Source organism: Protobothrops mucrosquamatus, unplaced genomic scaffold (genome assembly GCF_001527695.2).
Source record: "Protobothrops mucrosquamatus isolate PMUCROS unplaced genomic scaffold, P.Mucros_1.0 scaffold48, whole genome shotgun sequence".
NCBI classification, from domain to species: domain Eukaryota; kingdom Metazoa; phylum Chordata; class Lepidosauria; order Squamata; family Viperidae; genus Protobothrops; species Protobothrops mucrosquamatus.
Window position 1 is genome coordinate 2,050,606 of NW_015386430.1, and position 22,548 is coordinate 2,073,153.

At 36.2% G+C, this 22,548-nt stretch overlaps 1 protein-coding gene across 1 annotated transcript in view; it reads left to right on the forward strand.

Moving 5' to 3' along the window:
- Positions 1 to 22,548, forward strand: part of BMPER (BMP binding endothelial regulator) — a 198,124-nt gene that overhangs the window by 16,171 nt on the left and 159,405 nt on the right. Inside the window, exon 3 of the mRNA XM_015811756.1 lies at positions 20,303 to 20,402. Coding sequence (XP_015667242.1) covers positions 20,303 to 20,402 — 100 coding nt within the window. The remainder of the gene's footprint in view (positions 1 to 20,302; positions 20,403 to 22,548) is intronic.

The window sequence follows — 22,548 nt, forward strand, 5'->3', positions numbered from 1 at the left end:
AAAATCCCACTATTTTCACAGCTAGGCAAGTTAAGAAAATTTTGGAATTGTAATTTTCCCTATAAGTATCAGGAATAATTAAATTATGATGGAGTAGTTGACTCCTGTCCACACTCCCCACACATTTCAAGTGTCCCAAATTGCAAACTCTTTGAAAATGTCCAGCAATAGCATATGCTATTAATAGTATTCTTCTATTCCTCTTAAAACTTCCTCCAAGTGTCTTGCTTTTATTCATTCTGTTTAAATGCAGATGTAGAAATGTATCTTCTCTGGAAATGAAAATGGCATTTCAAACAGAAAAAATATCTGCAGCTGCCTTTTTTTCTGTCTGGTTTTTTTTCAGCCATGTGTAATCCTGTTTCCTGGTATTTGAGGAAGATTGTGATTAAACAAGTGGATGAACAACTTTCTATCTGATGTCACTATGTATGGAAAAGTAACATAAAAATTGTAAGGGTAGTTGATACCTCACACAACTTTAATAATCATCATGAGATGTAACTGCAAGAGCCAATTCTAAAGCAGTTTATGTTTCAGGTCCTATAAGGCCAATTTTAGATTGTTGAAAATAAACCTGCAGATGTCTTTATTGAGTTCTACTGGTGATCAGGATTCATTTTGTCAGGCACTTTCAGCTTATCACTTCATGTGTGGGGGCAATGTGTGTTAAAACCAGACATTTTTGTCACACCTAGCAGAGACAGTAGGAGAGAAAAGGAATCAGTGAAAAAAAAATCTGGTTGAATTGATTTCAGTTACAATGTATTAATAAACTCTATCTTTGCTTAATCTATTTTATGTGCTCGACTGCCAAGGGGGAAATGGAACTTTCTAAGAAGATTCTGATGGATTAAGAGTTTTCAAAAATATATTTTTATGCTTTTAAACATAAGATTAGACATTTATTTCCATAAGTAAATCCAAAACCTAAAACCTTGCTTTTAGTTAATGTTTTATAAACTAACAGATAAACGTATGGCTTTATTGAGAATCAATTTTGCATATTCAGTTTCTAATTAGTCTTGCAAAATCAAACTTCCCAAAGTTTTTATATGATCAGAAATTATTATCAATTTGGAACCTCAGTAAATTGGCAATCAATTGGTCAAACCTGTTGGAGCTTTACTAGGGCACAAATTAGGAATCAGGAAGCCAGGAGCATCTCCTGATTAATTAAGGTGGGCATTTATATAAAGGTTATCTATGGCAGCCACCTGGAAATGAGCATTGTAAGCTCAGATTCTACTGGAATAAATATTGGTAGCAAGATTCTTTCTCAGGTTTCATTAACATTATATAAAAATTGTTAGAGCATGAAACCACAATTTTAGGGATAAGAATAATAATTTAAATTAAATTTAAATACATTAATAATCCTAATAGTTATTCTGTTTGCTAGTAAATCTGTGGGTACTTGAGATTTGGAACATTGTTTTTCTTTTTTTAAATTTATTACATGGGAAGTATTTTGCAGCTAGACATTTCATAGAAATGAATCAAATACTCTGGTGGTTATTGTTGTTGACTTATATGGCAGATCAAATTGGAAAGAATCAAGGTAGCTTATAGTACTGCTACAGAGGCATTATCTAAATTAACAACAACCAGTTCAATCTTAATTGTACTCTGCACTGGTTTTTTTTCAGGAGAAAGGAGATATCACTGGAATTTATTCCCAGGAAAATTTAGATAGGATTGCAGGTTGACATCTCTTCCACCAGATTTGAGGGAGGATAGTGTTCATATGTCTTGACACCCAGACCATTTCCTTTTCTGTATGACTCTGCAAGCTTGAACTATACCTCCTCTCCCCATAAGTACACCTATAGTTCTGACTGCCTCTCTGCCCAAGAATCTTAATGGAAAAACCAGTTCTATTTCATGGAGCATAAAAATAAGCAAGGGAATTGTGAGCCACCTACTTCCCATTTGAATGCCAGCTAGAACTCTATCCATTGGTGAAAAGGAAAATTAGTCTATTTCTGTAATTCTAAAGGTAAATGTTTCCCCTGTCCAATCATGTCCAACTCTAGGGGGCCGTGCTCATCTCTGTTTCTTAGCCAAGGAAGCCAGCATTGTCTGAAGACGTTTCCATGGTCAGGTAGCCAGTATGCTAGACGCTGAGGCACATGGAATTCTTTTATCTTCCCAATGAAGTGGTACCTATTTATCTACTCTTATTTGCAAGTTTTCGAACTGCTAGGTGAGCAGAATATAGGGCAAGTAATGGGAACTCACCCTGTCGGGCGACACTCAGGAATCAAATTTGGGCTGTCAACTTTCCAGCTGACAAGCTTAGCATCTTTACGCACTGAGCCATCACACCCCTCTGTAACTCAAGTTAGCTTCAAAATCAAGGGCTTACCTTGAACGGGAACCAGAAATGGTGCATTGCCTTCTTTAATCAATGTACTGATGAATATATCTTTTCTAAATTATAAAATAAATTATAAAATAAATTATAAAATAAATTATAAAATAAATTATAAAATAAATTATAAAATAAACTTTTTAAAACAGTGGATTTGATGGAAATAGACCAACAGATAAACAGTCCAACTAATAACCCTGTCTTTCATGATTATTTGCTGATTATTTTATTACTTCCATTCATGTAACAATAGTATATTGCAATCCTAGTTTACATAATTATGTAGATTAATTAAAGTTTGATCAAAAGATAGCATAATACATATAAAGTGCTATTGCCAGCATTTAAGTTCATACACAAAACTGTACTTACAGGAGAAAGTTGGTATGTTCTGCATACAGATTGTACTTCTGAATTGGGAAGACTATTTATTCCATTGCTACTTGCTGAAGATACTGGATACCCAGTGTTGCTGAAGAATAACAGCTTCTAGAAATTAGTCCATGAAGGAAATCATGTGAGTTGAGTACAGTAGGTTTAATTTTGCTGTGCAGCAATGAGATGACTGATGAGCTGTTCTTCATAAAACTGTGGAAGGCTGAGAATTAATGCATAGACTTGTTGGCATTTGAAATTGTGTGGAGAAGGCGAGTTTAACTTTCCAACTCAATCTAGAAGTGAAAGTAATTTAAATATTTATAAAAAAAATAGTTTGTCATGCTACATTGCTTAACCATCTTTTCATCTAAAAAACCCTTCTTCCTTTTCCTAACTCTCCCTCTTCCTTCATTTAAGTTGTACAGACAATCAGATTTTACCAGACACAGTTTTAATAGCTATACAAAGCTTGTCTTCCAAAGATTCTTACTTTCTTGATAGCCATGCACTTGGAAATGTCATTCACAATATCATATTTGCCACTGTATTGGGGCATTTTACAGAATGCTGACATGTGAGGTTGATATGGTCAATTTGACCCAATGAGTTTAGGGAACTCCGTCAATCCTAAAAGCTGGAATGTACCGTAACGTTAATTCTTGCAGACCCGTGTGTATCTTAGGTTTTTCAGGAAAACTATGTACTACATTTACAACTTTGTTTACACAGGTCTCTCAAGAGTTATTTTCTCTCTTATGTATTGCTTACTACTACATAGCACAGGCAAGATCACAGAAGAAAATAAAATCAAGCTCTTCTTCTGGTTACAAGTACTTTCAAACAACAGTGACTGTGGACCTCTTGTTTAGATAATTTTGTAATAGGAAACAGATTGCTGCTACTTTTTTTAAGCATCTTTTTTTTTTGCTTTTGCTTTTTCAAAACTCTTTAAACAGATTTTCACAATTTATAAAAAAAGTAACAAATAACAGCCCTGATATGTTTTCCCTGGGCTTTGTACCTGTGTTATTATTTTTGTCATGGAACATTTTAATATTTTAAAGTTAGAATGCACAAGAAGCACATAGATGTACAAGAAGAATAATGCCCTGGACAACAAGTAGACCCTGTTTTTAAATGTCCTACCCCCTTCCATTGTAAAACTTCAAGAAGCATGAAAGAAAAGGGAATAAAGTATTTCCTGTGGTTTCCACTGATGTCTATGATATCCTTAAGAATACAGCATCATGAAAACATTGTAGATTAGTGATACAGAGGGGTCATACATCTTTAGAAGACCATTTTGTTCAAGAATATAAGCAATAAAAGCCATGATTCTAGGCAGACAGATCAGCAGGGAATTTTGCTTGCTTACTTACTTACTTTCCCTTTAATGTGACTTTGTTTTTGTGTTACATAGAACTGAATTTCTTCATGGGATATGACTTGTTGCAAAATAATCTGGGAGGCCCAGTGGGCTTTGTAACCCCTTTTGAAAATGAACAGCTTCAAGGGCTGCTTTGTTCAGAACTTTGAGTGCAGGCTCTGGCCATGAAGAAACCCAACAAGGTAATATTGTCATAGACTAATTCTCTAGTGTAAAGATGTCTAAGCAGATCTTTGATATGTAGGAAAGATGAAGAGAGTGATTGAGGGAGGGAGAGAAAGAGAGAGAGATCCCAGTCAAAACAGCTACAGTCAGTACAATGTTGAAATGAATAAATGCCATCATTCAGGTGAAACACAATATTAATTTAATATTGCTGCAAAATATCCCAAATAAAACCTTGTTTTATTTAACAGATAAAACACTGGCATTCTAGAGAAACTCTGTTCTGTAGTTGAGGAGAATATTTGCATGACTGTTAAGTGTTGGAACTAGCAACCCTTGGCTACTTCAGCCATTTTAATCCTCTTTGTTACTCTGCTTGATGGCACAGTTGTCATCCTATAAGTGTTGTTGGGGATAGACATAAGATATTCTTAGGAGGAGCAACTATTTTATTTTTTAGGAAGCTAGCATTGTATATTTCAATGCAGTTGAAATGTCCAAGCATCTACTTATTAGAATTTTGTAATGCCTACTGGGACTAGTTGGATTCTCTTACTTTAAAAAGGGCCTATTTTATTTCCACACTAGATTTAAGCTACCTCAACAGTTGGTTTTTTTTTCCAGAGCAATCTTGATGCTTTATTTCTGTGGAGAATATTTCGAATCACAGAATTCTATGTTACCTTCATTTTTAATCTTCTTTGGATAAAGTCTCATCCAGGATGATATCAAATCAATGTATCTTTGCAATGCATTTGTGTTAGTTTAATTTCAAAACATCTTGGTCTGTACAGGCTTATTGTACATTTTTTCAAGCAGTACCTTGAAAATGTCCAAAATAGCCACCAAAAATGTAGCTCACATAAAGAGTTGTCTTAAACTGCTAAAAGAGAAGGCTCACTTAGATGGCTGTAACAGTAATAGATGGCTGACAAAACAGTGCAGTTTCTATTGAGGAAATGGAAGGTTAATTTGCTTGGCTGAAACTTGACACAGTTGGAGGGGGGTGAACACTCTTGGCAAGTTTCAAGTTGAGAGGGGAAGAATAGCAAGAGTATTGGGTGTTGTTGAAAACCCGAATAACTCAGAAACCCAGCAAGCTAGGCAACTAATTAGATAGCAAGATATATATACATATTTCGGTGACTGTCCTGGGTGCCTTGCCAATGACTGCAATGGGGTTTTTTTTGGGAGGGATAGGGGTGTTGACAATTGCACTATAATGAATGTAATAAGATGAATGTAATGAAGATGGAGAAAGGCTCTAAAGGTGGGTTTTTTTTAAAGTAAATAAACTCAGACGTTTCCCCAGGTGGAAAACTAGAAAACTAGTTTGTACCACTGACAAAATAACATTAGGGGGGATGCCATTGCAATTAAGAAAATAAAGAAAAGCAGATTATTTTTCACCCTAAAGATGTTCTTAAGTGCAGTTGTTATACATTTCTGGATTTGAAAGGCTTGATATTTTGAAATGTTCCATTTGGTGACTTTTGGCAAACATTTTTCACAGCGATGTTTCTGTGGGAGAACTAAGAGGAGGAAGCATTCTGAACACTGCCTTGACCTCTTGAATTAAAGCTATGGTAGTTTTCTGATAGATAAAAATGAATATTCAGTAATTAAGATATTGTTATATTGATTGACACCCCAATTTTTAGTCAAGAATGTTCTGCTAGATATTGTATCTTAAAATAACATGTTGATAAGAACATGTTAGCAAAATTGTTGACTCTTTCCTCAGATATTCTTTCATCTGCAAGCATACTTAACTCTGAATATGTAGCTTTTTAATTGAGCAGTCTCAACTGTTACTTAAGACCATGCTGATTTGATTTCATGAAAGACTGAACTTTTTCAGGAAGCTGAAAACTGCTGGAATAATCCTAACATGTTTTTCCCCTATTTAGCTCTTAGTAAGGACCAGTTAGATCAGTCTTACTTCAAACCTTTTTGTTATTTCACATTTAAAATAGTTTTTAATACAAACCTTATTTGATTGGAATGGAATTCAGGTAGTCATGCTGTCTTTATCCACCTGATACAAACCAGGCTTTAAGCTGGTCTCTTTGCTTGATTAGTAGGAAATGGAAGCTTAACTGGGGTAATACCCTATTCATAGTTAATCATTGTAAGGCCAAGTTTATTGCATCTAGAGTTAATCATAATCCAGGTGGTAGCAAGGATTTACACTAGAACAGCTGTCCTCTATCTGTAGTAGATATTGTACCTGGATTTATCCTGTGTTTAATTTAGTTTAACTAAAGCTTCTCTGTATAAATTTGTGTGCACATGTATACAGTTAAGATTGACTGCTTAAAGCAAATTCAGCCTAATGTCATAGACTCCATTAACATAACTTTGTTTTAACAGGGAAATGGATCCATATATCTATGTACATACATCCGTTTCTCTTGCCCACCCAGTGTATGCATACACACAAATTCAAGCACATACTACCTTTGCTTAATTCGACTGTACCAGAGCAGTTCCCTGCTGACAGAAAAACTCAGATGTGCAACTGAGCACAAGAGAAAATTTGTTTAAGCATCAGTCACACTGCAGGAAGTGATTGTTTGGCCTTTAGGGAGTGGTGTGAACTGCTTATACAACTTGGTGGCAGGATGAAAATTTGCAGTGAAATGGAAGGTCTTTGTGCAGGCATAAACCTTTGCTTTTATTAATGTCTCCTTTGGGTCAAAGTGGAATGCCAAAGGGAATAATTGATGTTGGCAGAGATTCCTTGTAGACAGATCTGTAATATCAAGCACCGTTACCTAGGATCAACAGTGCCCTGCTGGTCTGAATATTGTGATCCTTTCAACCTGCAAGATTCTGAGCTTACTTTCAAATTCTTATAGGCTCTTGGAATCACTCCAGCAGAGGTGTAAAAATGGAAAGAAAATGTGGCTGGGTGTATTTAATATACCTTCCATACAGAACATCTGAAGCTGGGTCTAATTGAGTCTAATTTTCATCTGAGCAGGTCTTGATGGGGAAAGATTTTTAATGAAGCGTTATGGCAAATGCTTCTGCATATTTATGATTCTGGTTCATTTTGATGAAAAACACATTGCTTTTGAGGAACAAAGAAAAAAAAGCAATTTTGGGAAAGCAAATTATGGATAGGCATCGAGTTTTTTCAGCACTTGGCTTAGCTATGAGATGGCTAAAAGGAGCATGTGTTCTATCTTTCTTTATGCAGTCATATTAACAAAAGCCTGAAGTCTTTCTGGCTTCACATCCGTAGTTAAATCTAGTTAAGAGAAAATTTGGGGAATTCTTGCAGTGAAATGTGTTTAGATCAGAAAATGTGGGCATCTAAAGAGGCTGCAGAATAATGGAAGAGGAAGTAATAGAAAACAACAGTATCAAAGCAGGAGTTTAAATCTGTTAAAAGAAGTTATAAAACTTGTTAGAATGGAATAGGAAAACAAAACCCCTTTTTCTAAGAACATTTGTGAGAAATTCAAATATTAAAATTCAGCACAGTATTATTTAAACAAGACCAGAAACTTATGTATGCACATATTCATAGCTTCCATTCATAAAGTCTATGCGTATTTAAAGCCATAATGTATATGAACACACAGACAAGCCCAGGTTCATTCCAAATGTTTTATGTTTAATATATATGGGGTTAGAGGTTGGGACATGAGGTAAGCCTTACCATTATTTTTGTATCCTATGGGAATTGACCCAGCATACTCTTTGTAACTTTATAGAATATGAAGATATATAACAGGATAGGCTATGTTTTTAGATTTATTAAGGATGTACAGGGTAGCTTATTTTAAAAAGATTACAAATACATTGCAAAGATTCACAAATGCAATGCGGAATTGTTGCAGACACAATGAGAATGGGATATTGGAAGTGAAGAATGTATTTGGGGGATATCTTCAGGATTCATAGCTTATTTCCCATCTGTACCTGAAAATCAAACTTTAGATTGACAAGATAGCAACAAGCTATTCCATGGGGCTTCCCATATTCCCAAAGGGATTACCTCCTCTTCGAAAAAACTGAAGAAAAATATTGATTCTTGTGTCCTCTCTTTTTCTTAGCTGAATTGTAATAGGTCAGGGGTGTCAAACTGCTGACTCGCGGGCCGGATAAGTCACACTAAAACCGCGCCCACCCCATTGCTGGCAATGGGGGAAAAGTTGTGATATGTTGCGACACGTCACGTGATGTTGCAAGTTTGACATCCCTGAAATAGGGAGTCCTGTAAGAATCTTTGTCTGTCTGTCTGTCTGTCTCTCTCTCTCTCTCTCTCTCTGTATTCATGTTGATATTTTACTCTTTTATACCATATGAATCAGGAATTTTTAATCTTGATATGATTTGTCATTTACAGTGGAGGTTTAAAATACAGAGTTGTTTGATGGTAGGTAACATACAGGCTCTAGTTCAGGAATTAATATAAACTATTGCTGAAGTGGGACTTCAGTATAGACAACCATAAAATCAAGTTTCTGTTTGGTTTGTCTTTCTTATGAATGAACTGGTTTAAACTGTATTTTTCCCCAGAAAAGGAAATTTTAAGTTCAGTAATTTGCAGTGGATAAAAGATGTGATGCTATAAAGAAGTGATCAGAGTTCTCTTAATCATTTTAGACAACAAAGTCAGCTTTCAGTTTCCAACATTTTGTGATATTCTAGGACCACACTAGCATAATCATGAAATTAAACAAAAGGGTGAAAATGTGTAGATGTACCTAAGCATAGTTTTCAGGGACTTATGCAACTTCTACAGAATGATTGTGTAGTGACACAATTGCTGAGAGAAAGCACATAAAATCTCTTTTTCTTGAAGACAAGACAGCTAACAGGACTATGAAGTTGGGTTAATATTTACCATATGCCACCAATACTCCTAAATACACTTCTTTTTAAAAGCAATAATAATCATGAATAATAAAAAGGACTCCCATTTGTCCCAATGGGGAAAGGAAAGTCCTGGTTTAAGCAAGAGGACAGAACTTGCTTCTACTGAATAGTGAAATCAAGTTGCGCTGATTTTGTCTTTACATGCACAAAGCACAGATTATGTGTTACACTGCTGTTATGGAATCTGTTTACAGTTTATCAAAAGGGCTTTCTTCTCCTCTGAAAGAGGCTCCTATTTTTCTACCTTATTCTCAGAGTGCTTTAGTATTTCTCTGAGTGATATATTTGAGCTTACTTTATTATAGGAGAGAAAGGAAGTTACTTCTGTGGATACTGTTTTATATTAAACAGTTACAAGTTTACATTACTCTTTAGCCTCCCTGGCTGCCTCTACTTCCACTCTAAAACAAGCAGCCCTTGATACCTTTTGATATATAACTAAAATGTGGACAGCAAAGCGACCAGGTTACTTGAAGGATCATCTCTCCCCATTTATTTCTGCCTTTCCAAGCCTAGCTGTCAAACCCTGGGTTCTATCAACCAGCGAATGCTACAGTAGTTGGTGGGGCCCAGGAAGAATGACTTTTCTGCCATAGCATCCACCATATGAAGCATTCTCCCTCTGGAGGTCAGCCCTCACCCTGCTGGCTGGGTCTAACTCCCTAAAGACCTGGCCCTGCGTATATGAAGGATCCTGTCTCTAGGCTCTGCTAACGACTATTGAATGTGATTTTTTACTCAGCTGCTTTGATTTTAATTTTTGTATTTGTGATAGGATTTATTTTTAATTTATTTTAAGATAGTTCATTGCTTTAGAGTCACTTGTTGAGATGGGCAGCCACACAATTTGAATGAATGGATAAAAAAACCTGTAGCCTGTTAGAGAAAAATAGAACTGTCATGTATACTTCTTCTAACACAGAAGTCCCCAACCTTTTGGGCACCAGGGACCGGTTACGCGGAGAAAGGTTTTTCTGTGGACCGGAGGGGGCGTTGTTTTGTGTGCAGCCTGCACCCCGCAGATGGGGCTTTGCTTGTTTGTGCAGACCGATTGCTGGCATGCTGCAGCCTGGTACTCGTCCACGGACCAGGGATTGGGGACCCCAGTTCTAACAAACGAAAAACAAACAAAGCAATCAAACAAAAAAGTTCAGGAATTACTCATGAGAGTTTCATCAACATATTTCTTTGAAACAGACATTGAAAGCAAACTACAGTATGTTTAATCTGACTGAATGAGAACAAAAATAAAAAATAGGAAAATAGAAATACATTGCATTCTTATTATGCTTTCCCAACAGCTTTTGCAGCAATAACTTTCATATTCTTAGTTTCCTAAAATGTATACTTTTTTCTAGATGTTTATGTTGTGTTTTTATTTGTGATCTTCTCATGGCTGAACTTTTGGGAGAATTATAAAATAAAAGTAGCTTTCAACTTACAACAGCTCATTTAGTGACCATTTGAAGTTACAATATCACTGAAAAAAGTGACTTATGGCCATTTTTCATACAACCATTACAGCATCTACATGGTCACATGATCGAAATTCAGATGCTTGACAACTGACTCATATTTATGATGGTTGCAATGTCCTGGTATCATGTGGTCACCTTTTACAACCTTCTGACAAGCAAAGTCAATGAGGGAAGCCAGAATCACTTAACAACTGTGTTACTAATTTAACAAGTGCAGTGATTCACTGAACAACTGCGGCAAGAAAGGTTGTAAAATGGGGCAAAACTCACTTAACAAATGTCTCACTTAGCAACCAAAATTTTGGGCTTAATTATGGGTATCAGTCAAGGACTAACTGTATTCAAGGATTTGTTAAAAAAAAGGGTACTCAGTAATAGCTGATTGAAAATGGATTCATGAGACGATGGGAAGATAGTTTAGGATAAATTTTAAAATACATCCAGCAATAGGAAGACCGCAAAAGTAAAGATAGGAAATATAGGAAGCAATGAGATAATTAAACAAGGGGATAACAGATAATATCATATGGGGTTTATAGATTTAAGGCAGGCAGATAGATGGCTCTTTTGGATCTTTCCACTGTGAGATCATATGTCATGTCCCAAAAGCACAGCATTCTGAATAGCTGCACTAGAAAATTCTGCAAGATCTTGCATGATATTGCTAATCACTTATGAATTGTCTTTGAAGGTCTTCAAAAGTATGCGAAACACATATACTTTGAAGGTCTTCAAAAGTATGCGAAACACATCATTTAAACTGGCACATCTTTTAAACTGGAAGATCAGTGTAGATCAGTGTTATTTATCCATTTAATACAGGTAAGTTTTAAAACATGCTTATAATATAGGATGAATCCTGAATTCTTGTCAGAGTAAGGGAAATATCATCATTTTGCAGTGGTGTTAGCCATGTGAGAAACATCATTTTTCACTTTCCTTTTTCTTGGGAAATTCTCTCATATGGTTTACAATTAAATGAATTGGTCCCAAAGGCTTGTTTATTTGTTTATTTTAAGACAATCCTGTCTATCATTTTATAATTGTCCCCTTTGTTTAAGAAGATTTAACAAAGCAAAAAACAGACACAAATGAATCAGTTAAAATAATTGCCATGCGAGAGTCCAGTTTGACATTGCGGTGTCACAGACATAGGAAAACAGTCTTCCACATTCAATTTTGCCCCGCTGGGGACCCTTAACAGGGTTGAAAGTTACCCTGGAGAGGCAACAAAGAAGGAGGGGACCCTTGTTGATCGTGGAAGGGTGGCGGCCCTTCCGTTTGATCCGAGGAAGCTTTCCAAACTGGCGGGAAAGACTAGCTACATTCATGGGGCTAGTCAGAAGCTGCTGACAACCAAAGAAAATAAGCACTAACGAGCAATTTTCAAGCAACGTGGATGGAACTGGGTGAGACCCTATCTTCTCTTTATGACTTTGAGACTTTTTTCCTGGAAAAAACCACCCAAAGCAAAGAATCCTCCCCAATGAGAGAGTGAAGGGGGATTTCTGCCCCATTCCCTCAGGAAAAGAAAAGCGGCGAATTAATTGCTTGGGGAAAACCAGAGAAAATTACAAGATTAATTTGGAATCCATACATATATATAGTTCTGAAATTTGGACACTAAAAGTGCTTTTGAGATTTTTTTTTAAAAAAAAAGACTTGAAAAGCTTGTAATATAAGTTTGGACTTAAAAAGCTGGAAGATGGCGTCAACGACATCTAGTGGTGAACCACAGCACTACAATTTATTATTTTTAAGGGAAATTTGGCTTGAAGCCCAGACTCAGATAAGACTTTTGTTGTCCTTGGAAACTTTCACTTTTCTAGAGTGCAGCTGGGAAACGGGGAAAAAAACCTCTTGGGCTGCTTATCTGTGTTGCAGAAACAATAAACTATTTTAAAAGTGGCCTGCCGAGACCACGAATATAAATACAAACTGACTTTTAGAGATGTGTCGTGGAGCTATTTATCTGTAGAAGAAACATGCATTATGGATTGAGATGATGGAATACTTTGGATTATAAACCTTTGACTGATGAACAACTTTTAATTTTTTAAATCCCTAAATAGATTGGATTATAGAGACCATATACAAAAACAAGATGGATCTCCCATATTCAACTTTAAATGGTAAAAAAGCATCTCTAAAACTTATTTCCAAAGTCCATAGCTTGACATATCAACAAGAAAATGTTGACAAAGCTCAGAAAGAAATTCTTTCTATGTTGAAATCAATACAAGAGACAATTGCCCTAGCTCATGATGAGACTAAAAATAACGCAAAGGAGATAAAAGAACAATTTTCTATCTAAACCTACAAATTTAGAAAACGACTACAAAGAAGGAACTAGTAACCCAGAAAATAGAAGGAAAATTAGAGGAAGCGGATCCAAAGCTAGAGGACCTAAAGGATGGAATCAACGAAGAATTACAAGACATAGTGATAATACTAGAAACGGAAAAGACGTCTTACCTGTCAAGATCTCAGAACACTTTTGAGGATAAGGAAGAAGAACCGATCGAATGGAAGATAAAGCTGTTAGGAGAATTGTGGGAAATTGGAGAAGGAGAGAGGCTATTTAATGAATATCAATGGGTTGAGCATTCTTCCAAAAATACCTTAACCAAATTGTCTTACTTATTCCAAACAATATACATAAAAATAGAGGAAGAACTACTTGATGATTCAAAGGCATTGGAATGTTAGTTGGCAAAGGAAGAAAGCTAGAGTAAGACTGAAGAAAATAGAGGTCCTGACCCATTACATGGGATATTATACTATTAAAGAGATGTTTGAACATGGCTGAGAGAATAGATAATTGTTAGAAATAGAAGTGTTATTAGAACTAGAAATATAGGATTTATAATTATAATTTTATATTTTGGTATGAGAAGGGAAATATGAAAATACTAAGAGGGTTTGAACAAGGGAAGTCTTTGGTTGCCCAAATATAAGTTATTATGAGAAAATTATAAGCAATAGAGACACTTTGAATACTGATGGGAAATCAAAATTTAAAAAAAGTGGTTAGAAAAGATATTTTAAATTGGCACTATTGATATTATATATAATATTAGAAAAATGTAACAAGGTTGCTGATATTCAATTGTATATGTATTAACAGCAATAAAAATTGCATTTGCCCAGTATGGAAAATGTATACCAGACCAAGTGGCTGCCCCAGTACTGTTTAGGGAGAAGAAGGATAGGTCCTTTTGACTATGCATTGACTATTGGGGACTGTGTGTGTGGAAAACTTTACCCAGTCCCCCTCATGAAGGACATGCTGGTCCATTTGGCCAAAGGAAAGGTCTTCACCAAGTTGGATTTGCATGAGGCATACAACTGAGGATCAAAGCAGGGAATGAGTGGAAATATCTTTTAATTGCCCCTTAGGATGCTTCCAGTTTTGGGTCCTCCCTTTTGGACTGCAAGGGACCCCTGCTGTGTTTATGCAGCTAATAAAGGAAGTGCTGCATGAACACCTGCATAAGGGAGTATTAATTTACCTGGATGACATTTTAATCTATATTGAGACCATGGCAGAACACATAAAACTAGTCAGAGCTGTGCTCAAGAAGCTTCAAGCAGCCAAACTATATGCCAAGCTGTCCAAATGCAAATTCTACTAGGGTAAAATTGACTATCTGGGCTACTACATCTCCCACAAGGGGCTAGAGATGGACCCTGAATAAATGTGGGCAGTGCTAGAGTGAGTTCCTCCCTGTATCCGGAAGCAATTACAAAGCTTCCTGGGATTTGCGAACTTTTACTACCAGTTCATCCCCTTGTTTGCCCAGATAGCCCTCCATCACCAACCTGCTAAAGACAAAAAGGGGAGGAGAAATCCAAACCCAGCTATCTGCTTAAATGGACTATGGAATGCCAGGCTGGATTCAAAAAGCTTCAGCACTTGTTTGCAGCAGAACCGGTGCTAAAATACTCAGACCCCAATGTTCCCTTCATCCTTCAGGCTGATGCCAGGGATGTCACAGTGGGTACAGTGCTTTTACAGGAAAACGAGCAAGAGGCCCTGCAGCCCTGCGTCTACACTTCTAAAAAACTAAATGAGACAGGAGAGATAGGCAGACTGTGAGAAGAAGATCTATGCGATGCGCTGGGCGCTCCTAACTTGGAGGCATTTTCTAAAAGGAGGGAAAACCCCATTTGAAGCATGGACTGACCATAAAAATTTAGAAGTCTTAAATACAGACCCCCTGGAGACTATCACCGAACCAGGCTCACTGGGCCCAGTACTTTAACCGATTCAACTTCATGCTAATGTACTTCCCAGGGAGGAGGAACTTTCTAGGAGATGCTTTATTCAGGCTGCCACAATACAATAGTTCAAAGCCAGAGGTGATTAAACTGGTCATCCCCTCCAGGCAACTGGTGGCCCCAGTCACCACCTGGGCCCAAGCCAAAATGAAAACCCAACTAGCTGATGATTTAAAGCAGGGGTGTCAAATTGCCAGCCCACGGGCCGGACGCCTCATGACAAAACTGCGCCCACCCCCTTGCCGGCAATGGGGAAAAAGTTCTAATATGTCATGCGACGTCACATGACGTCGCAAGTTTGACATGTCTGATTTAAAGGGTGCCCTAAAGGCAGCTTTGGAGGAGGATGAATGGTTCCAAAGGCACAGGGAGAATGTATAGTGCAAGATGGTCTAGCTTGGGTAGAAGCTAAGCTATATGTCCCACAAAGCCAACGATTAATGGTCCTACAAAATGATTCAAAAGTGGCAGAGCACTTTTGTGACAAATTCTTGCCTTTAGTTATTGGTTCTGTTTAAATGTATGATTGGGAGAAGTGAAGAGAAATGAAGATTCAGACTTACTCATTTTAAAACTGACTTTTCCCGATTTCTCTGCCTACCTTCTTTATCCACTGCCAAATGTGATGAAAAAGATCAATATAACTAGATTTGTGCCACTAGTTAAAAATGGCATTCAGGTAGATGTGGGGATATTAAGAAAAATCAAAACAATTTTTCCTTACTTGATAATGCTTTTTTTCCCTTTATACCTTTACAATCCATATGGAGCATTGGAAAGCTGCCTTTTATTATGCCAGGCTATAATAGATGGATTATGATTTAATATGAGAAAATAGCAGAAAAGTGGGATGGGTAGAATAAAATACAAAGAAAAATTCTCTGCCTCTGTATCACATTTTACGATTTATGACATTTCTGAAGATACAGCCTACATGGTATGAATCATGTTAGACCATAACATTTTTTCAAAGGATATTATTCTGGAACAGTTTAGGGACCATATCTAGCTGGAGCAGAAAATGGGCATAACTCTAAAGGTTTCTATGGAATTACACATGCTTGTTTTAGAGGATGAATATTCAGCAGCTCTTTTGAAATAGTATAATAGGTAATGCAATATCTTTTTTGAGCCAGCTCTTTGTTGGCAGAAAGTCATGCAAGTTTTCAACCTGTATAGATCTCTTCATGAAGCAAACATGGAAAATAGAGAGGGTTTTTGTTTGTTTGCATATTAATGCTCAATTAAATTTGGAACATTGACAAATTTTGGCTGGATAGAACAGGAGCATAATGTTGCATGACCGCACTTTGAATACTACAACACTTTTCCTTGTGTAGGAGGTTCAGCAATGGTGATATTAATTGAAAGCATTCAAATTTAGCACCAGTAATTTGGTGGAAAGTGTGGACTGGCCTCAATTAATTCATCCCTCAGGTAATTACATCCCTCAGGTAATTACATCCCTTGGGTAATTACAGTGAACTTTGGGCAGTTTAAGAATACATTTATGTAGATCGTAAGAGTTGCAAAGAAAGGAATAAAAAGGAGACAGTTCTAAATAATTTTTTTTTCACACATTAAGTCTAAATGCATAGTTGTAAGGAATCTTGAAGGGTAGCGATTGAGTCCTTAAGCCATCATTAAGTGTAAATTGGAAGAATTCAATTCATAACAAAGGCCTGGCTTGCAGTTGTAATGCGGAATATGGTTGCATAAACATGACCATCTGTTGGCTACAAACTGTGACATCAGTGGTGCTGAAATTTATAACAAGCAGAAATATCTTTACACAGATGCATTTAATGCAGTGTGGCAGCTTGCAGGCTGCAGGTCTGGGCATCCCTCCACCTTTTTTTGGTGTGGGTGGGAATGAATATTTAGAATCTCCCAAAGATGGTTCAGTTTCCTCTTAATTCTTAACAGAAATTGCAATGTATAATATGCTCCAGATTTTTGATCATAGCAAACTCCCTTAATGAAAAATGAGTAGAAATCAAGCCAAAAATATCATACTTGCCTCCTTAGGTGATGTTATAATTTTTAAAAGATGGTGGGTATTGCTAATTAACAGAAGATATATTGATCAATTCTGGAAGAAACCTCTTCCTTAATTCTCATTCTAATTTTTAATCAATACCAAAATGTTCTAATTATAAAAGAACCCTAACTACATCTGATGAAGGAATGGCAGTAATGAATAATTTAAATGAGTTTATGTATTATACCAACCAACTATGCATCCTAATGGTGTATAACTGCTCTGCATAGCAAAAAGGCAAACTTCTCAAGTTGCTCAAGTATTTTTAACCACTGTGTTGTTGTCTTGGACGTGCTAAATAGCTAAATATCCAAAATTACTTGAATTTTTGAATTCTAGCATTTATAGCAGGGATAAAAAGATTGAAGTGAGGCTAAATATTTATATATGGCTGAAACCTCTGCTAAGACCCTGCCTTTATTAAATGTTCTCCATGGTCAGATGAGGCAATGAGATTTTAGCAGTGAAAATGTGATGTAAGCACCAAAATAGAACACTTGCACTTATAGGAAAGTATTATCAAGTATGAAGTAAAAATTATTTGACCTTGCATTAATTATTTATACCTAGAAACACTGAGGGTGCCATGACAAAAAAATTACTGGTTGTCAAAAGCAGGAATGTTTATAAATTTAAATTAAAAAATGTCTCTGAAGCTGAACCCAGAAGGGGCAAGAACAGAACAATCAATAGATAGGCTCTGGAGAATGAAACAAACTTGAAGGTTGATTCCTATTATTTGAACAAAACAAAAGTAACTGTATTGTGTTAACATAGGTGATAGTAGCTAACTTAGCTTGGTTGAACGTAAAAGAATCCTAAAGAGAGTCAGACCTGGTTAAATTTATATGGGGGACTTATTGTAAATCCCAGAGGTCTAAGCTAAACAGGAAAGTTAAAAAACCATGCTACAAGAAGATCCTAGGAAGCCACTTCCACATTGTAACAAGAAAACAAAATAGAGAATCCAACTGGCTATCAAAAGTTCAACTCAGCGTGAAAAAGACTTTTCTCAAGAGTTTTGATACAGAGACAATTATTAGAATGTAGTTCCTGAAATATATTAGAATGTGATCTCTGGTGGGGCTGTGAATGCTTCAGCATTTAATTGTTTCACCAAGAATCTGACTTGATTAATTACTGAATTAATTACTGAACACCTAATACATCAGACACCTAAGTGGTAGAGAGATAACATATACATCAGTGAAGGGAGAACTTAAACTACTTTGAGTTATGAGAAGTTAGGATGGTTAGAAATGTTATAATAAATAATAAAGTCCTTTTAAGCCATCTGTAATTCTGTTCGTTCCTGGTTGATTTTCAGGTTTCTGACTTTGTTCCTAAAATCCAATCTTTGGAAAAAACAGATTCTTGAGCTCAGGTGCCAGAATAATATCGATAAAATCTAAAACCATCATAATAGATGTAAGACTTCTAGTATATCTAGAAGAACATATGTGTAAATCATTTTGAGAGCAGACACTATTTTGATAAGCAGCTGATACTATGTTTAAAAACTCACATTCTTCACCTTCATTCCTTATGGTCATTGCTACTGAAATGATTGCAGATTTGGCTTACTTAGAGGATAAAGAATCACATTTTATATAATATAAAAGAAAGTGAAGGAATAAGACATAATGAGAAAACAGGGAAATGTTTTTTCTTTCTTTCTTTCTTTCTTTCTTTCTTTCTTTCTTTCTTTCTTTCTTTCTTTCTTTCTTTCTTTCTTTCTTTCTTTTAAGTTCACATACGCTAAAAATGTTGAGTTATCTGTCAGAAATACCTTGGCCCAAGCTCTTCATTAGTTTTATGATTTGACATTCTTCTTCCTCCTTTGATTCTTCTTCTCCTACTCTATTCTTGAGGTCTCTAATTATGACATATGATCTATTGAAGTGGCCAGTGGCATCTGGCATCTGGACTTCTGTGTGTTGTAACAGACCAAACATGTAATTATAGCTGGGGCTTGCTGCACAGAAAGGTCCTGCATGTTATGCTTGAGGAAGGAATTTCCAGTAGTAAAATTTTATTTCTAAAAAGAAATAACATGGGGAAAGATGGGAGATGAATAGCAGAGAAGTCTTAAATATCTGAAGAAGTTATTCACTGCTTTTGTTAATTTATTATTAGGATTCCTGTTATCATCTACCTTCACCATTCTCCTTTTTAAATTATGCCTGATGCTAATTCTTGTTTATTAATTTGTTTGTTTATTTATATCCACCTTTATTTTTTACAAATAACTCAAGGCAGCAAACATATCCAACACATCTTCCTCTTCCTATTTTCCCCCTTACAGTAACCCTGTGAAGTGGGTTGGGCTGAGAGAGAATGATTTGCTCAAAATCATCCAGCTGGTTTCCATGTCTAAAATGGCACTAAAAGACACAAGTCTCCTGGCTTCCAGCCTGGGTGTCTTAATCATTAGACCAAACTGTGTGCATAATAATAGAACAGTTTTATTGGTTTAATACTAGTACATAATACTAAATTATGTAAATAAAGCACAATGACCCCCTAAAATGCCAACTCAATACTACAGTTAACTAAATGTGACTTGTTTTAAATAACTACAGTTTAGTATGTAGACAAAATATACTGAAATATATTTCCAAAACAGAAACAAACTCCCATCCTCCCATTTTAAGAAAGAAGAGGAAAATCCATGTGCTCAAAATATTCTGAGGATCATTTTTCAATTTAAAATGCCAAAACATTGTATTTAAGTTTTACTTTGGAAACAATAGTGCTTCTTGTTCTTGGTGTTGCTTGGATTGTCTCCTTAAATTGCAGTGCATTTGTTTTCATTCTCATGTTCTTTTAGCAAAATGGAGTTTACAGAAAGCGTCATTCTCTTTGTGTGTGTGTGTGTTTGTGTGTGTTTTAACTGTAATACATAGACCTGCTGAACAGCCATGACTAAATATTTTTGTTCACATAAGGAAGTCCTGGAGTAGGTACCTTAAAAGTTCCTTCTATAGTTTACATAAATATTATCATTTCTATAGTATATTGTAAAGTAGCATTAACCTGGAACAATTCACATGTTTCCTTTGGCATAACTATACCTAGATTTGGTTTCTTCAGATTGCCATTGCTTTCCTTCTCTTCTTGATTTTCCAGCTCTTCTTTGCTGTATGTGTGATACAAAAAAAGAAAAAAAGCAAGCAGTGCCTGTTATTTGCACGACGGAATTAATCATGTCTTCTGCTCTGTGTCCCAAATTGGCAGAAAACAGATAGTAACATTAGATTTTTTTAATTGATATATATTTTGCTTTCTATTTTTGCACCTGACAGAACAAGGAAGTGACATGCAAACGTGAGAAGTGCCCTGTACTTTCGAAGACATGTGCTCTGGTTATTAAGCAGAGAGGAACATGCTGTGAGAGATGTAAAGGTGTAGTGTTTTTCATTTTTTAATTAATGCTAATTTTATGTTGTAATCTTTAATAATGGCTAATAAAAAGACATTATGTGTGAATGGTTACCATTTAATATTTGTAGTCCAGAGAATCAAGATGGATCTATTATGACAATTGTAAAATATGATTAAAAACAAAAACTTCTTGGTTTTTATAGCAGTTGTATTAAGTGGACAGCAAGTCTCTATTGGAAGGGAGTGCTGTATTCTTCTAGTGAAAAAGAAGGTGGGCATACACAACAACAATAATAATAATAATAATAATAATAATAATAATAATAATAATAATAATAATAATAATAATAATAATAATAATAATAATAATAATGTTGGAAGGGACTTTGGAGGTCATCTAGTCCAACCCCATGCTCAGGTAGGAAACCCTATACCATTTCGGACAAATGGCTGTCCAGTCTCTTCTTAAAAACTTCCAGCATTCACGGCTTCTGGAGGCAGGTTGTTCCACTGGTTAATTGTTCTAACTGTCAGGAAGTTTCTCCTTAGTTCTAGATTGCTTCTCTCCTTGCTTAGTTTCCACCTGTTGCTTCTTGTCCTGCCCTCAGGCGCTTTGGAAAATAGCTTGACTCCCTCTTCTTTGTGGCAGCCCCTGAGATATTGGAACACTGCTATCATGTCCCCCCTCGTCCTTCTCTTCATTAAACTAGACATACCCAATTCCAGCAGCCATTCCTTATATGCTTTAGCCTCCAGTCCCCTAATCATCTTTAGGCTGATTTCTTTCCTTTAATTATACCAGGTGGCCAGTAAATATTTTACCAAATCTATCATTGACTGTAAAATTATACCAAGCTGTCTTTTTCCGCATCATTATTAGCACGATAATATGGAGAGGATGTGCAGATGATCTGATAGTTGTTATAATGTCTACTTAAAAACATCTGCCTGATCATTTCATCGCCAAGCTAATCTGGTTCTTTTCCAGATGCATTTTTTCTTCTGTGTTTTCAGTAATCCAAATGATATTTGATTCTAAAATATTATGTTCGGTGAACAGTTGAAGTTTTACACTTTCCATGTAAAAGGTGAAAGATATTTTTGGAAAAAAAAGTGGTAATAAAGTGTTGCATGACAAGTAATTGTTTAATAACAAGACATTATTTAAAAGTAAGTGTACAAAAGTATATGTTTGCAGGAATATATTATTGATAAATATGTAGGAACTTTAAAAAATGCTATGATATTTTCACAAACATTTAACATTGCAAGCCAGGGGTCAACAAAGACATTTGACTTTCCATAAGGCTAAACTTTTGATGCCCTTCTATCTTCTGATCTCCAAATACGTAAACCCTTTGTAAATTTATTCAAACCGCTATAATGTACTCTATTTATGACTAAGTCTGGAAAAATGAAGAACAGAGGACGTAAATGGTTTTCTGAACTCTAAGTCAAATGAAATATAATCACAACATAATGGGGAAAAATGGGAGATTCTCAGTCAACCAGATCAAAGTTATCCCAAAGGTGCTTTTACACGAAGCAACTGGACTTGTCTTTCTTTGAAGACATTTCGCTTCTCATCCAAGAAGCTTCTTCAGCTCTGATTGGATGGTGGGGAATGGAAATGTGAGGTCCCTGTTTTCCGGTGCCCTGCCATTTTGATGGAGGGGGGAGGAGGCCTCTCTTTGGGGAAGCATTCTTTGAATACTTTCGCTTTTGCTCTAACGCTGTAGCTACTTGGGAATTAGGGAGGGGGATCATCTTCGGAGACAGAACAGACTTCTTCCCGGCTCGTTCCAGCCTGATACCAAGATTGCTGTGCCCCGAAGATGAACCATTATCTGTCCTTGTGGCACTGTATTGGTTGCCAGTGGACTAGTTGGGGGGCGGGGTGGATTGGATTTCAAAGGGAGAAGAATAGCTTGTTGCTTGGCGTGGGAATGTTAGGTCCTGCTTAGCTTTACTGCAAACACTACCTCTCAGTAAAAGTTCTTTTTGATTAACCCCATGCTGTCAAGAGTTGTGCTTTTCTGAGAGGGACAGCTGGGGCAGCTCCTTACAGAAAGGATTTATACTCCTTGTGGACAGCTGGTCATTTGCATTCTTTTAGAGAGTCATTGAGGCCACCTGGAGGTTTATCTGTATCATCAGGGTCACCTGA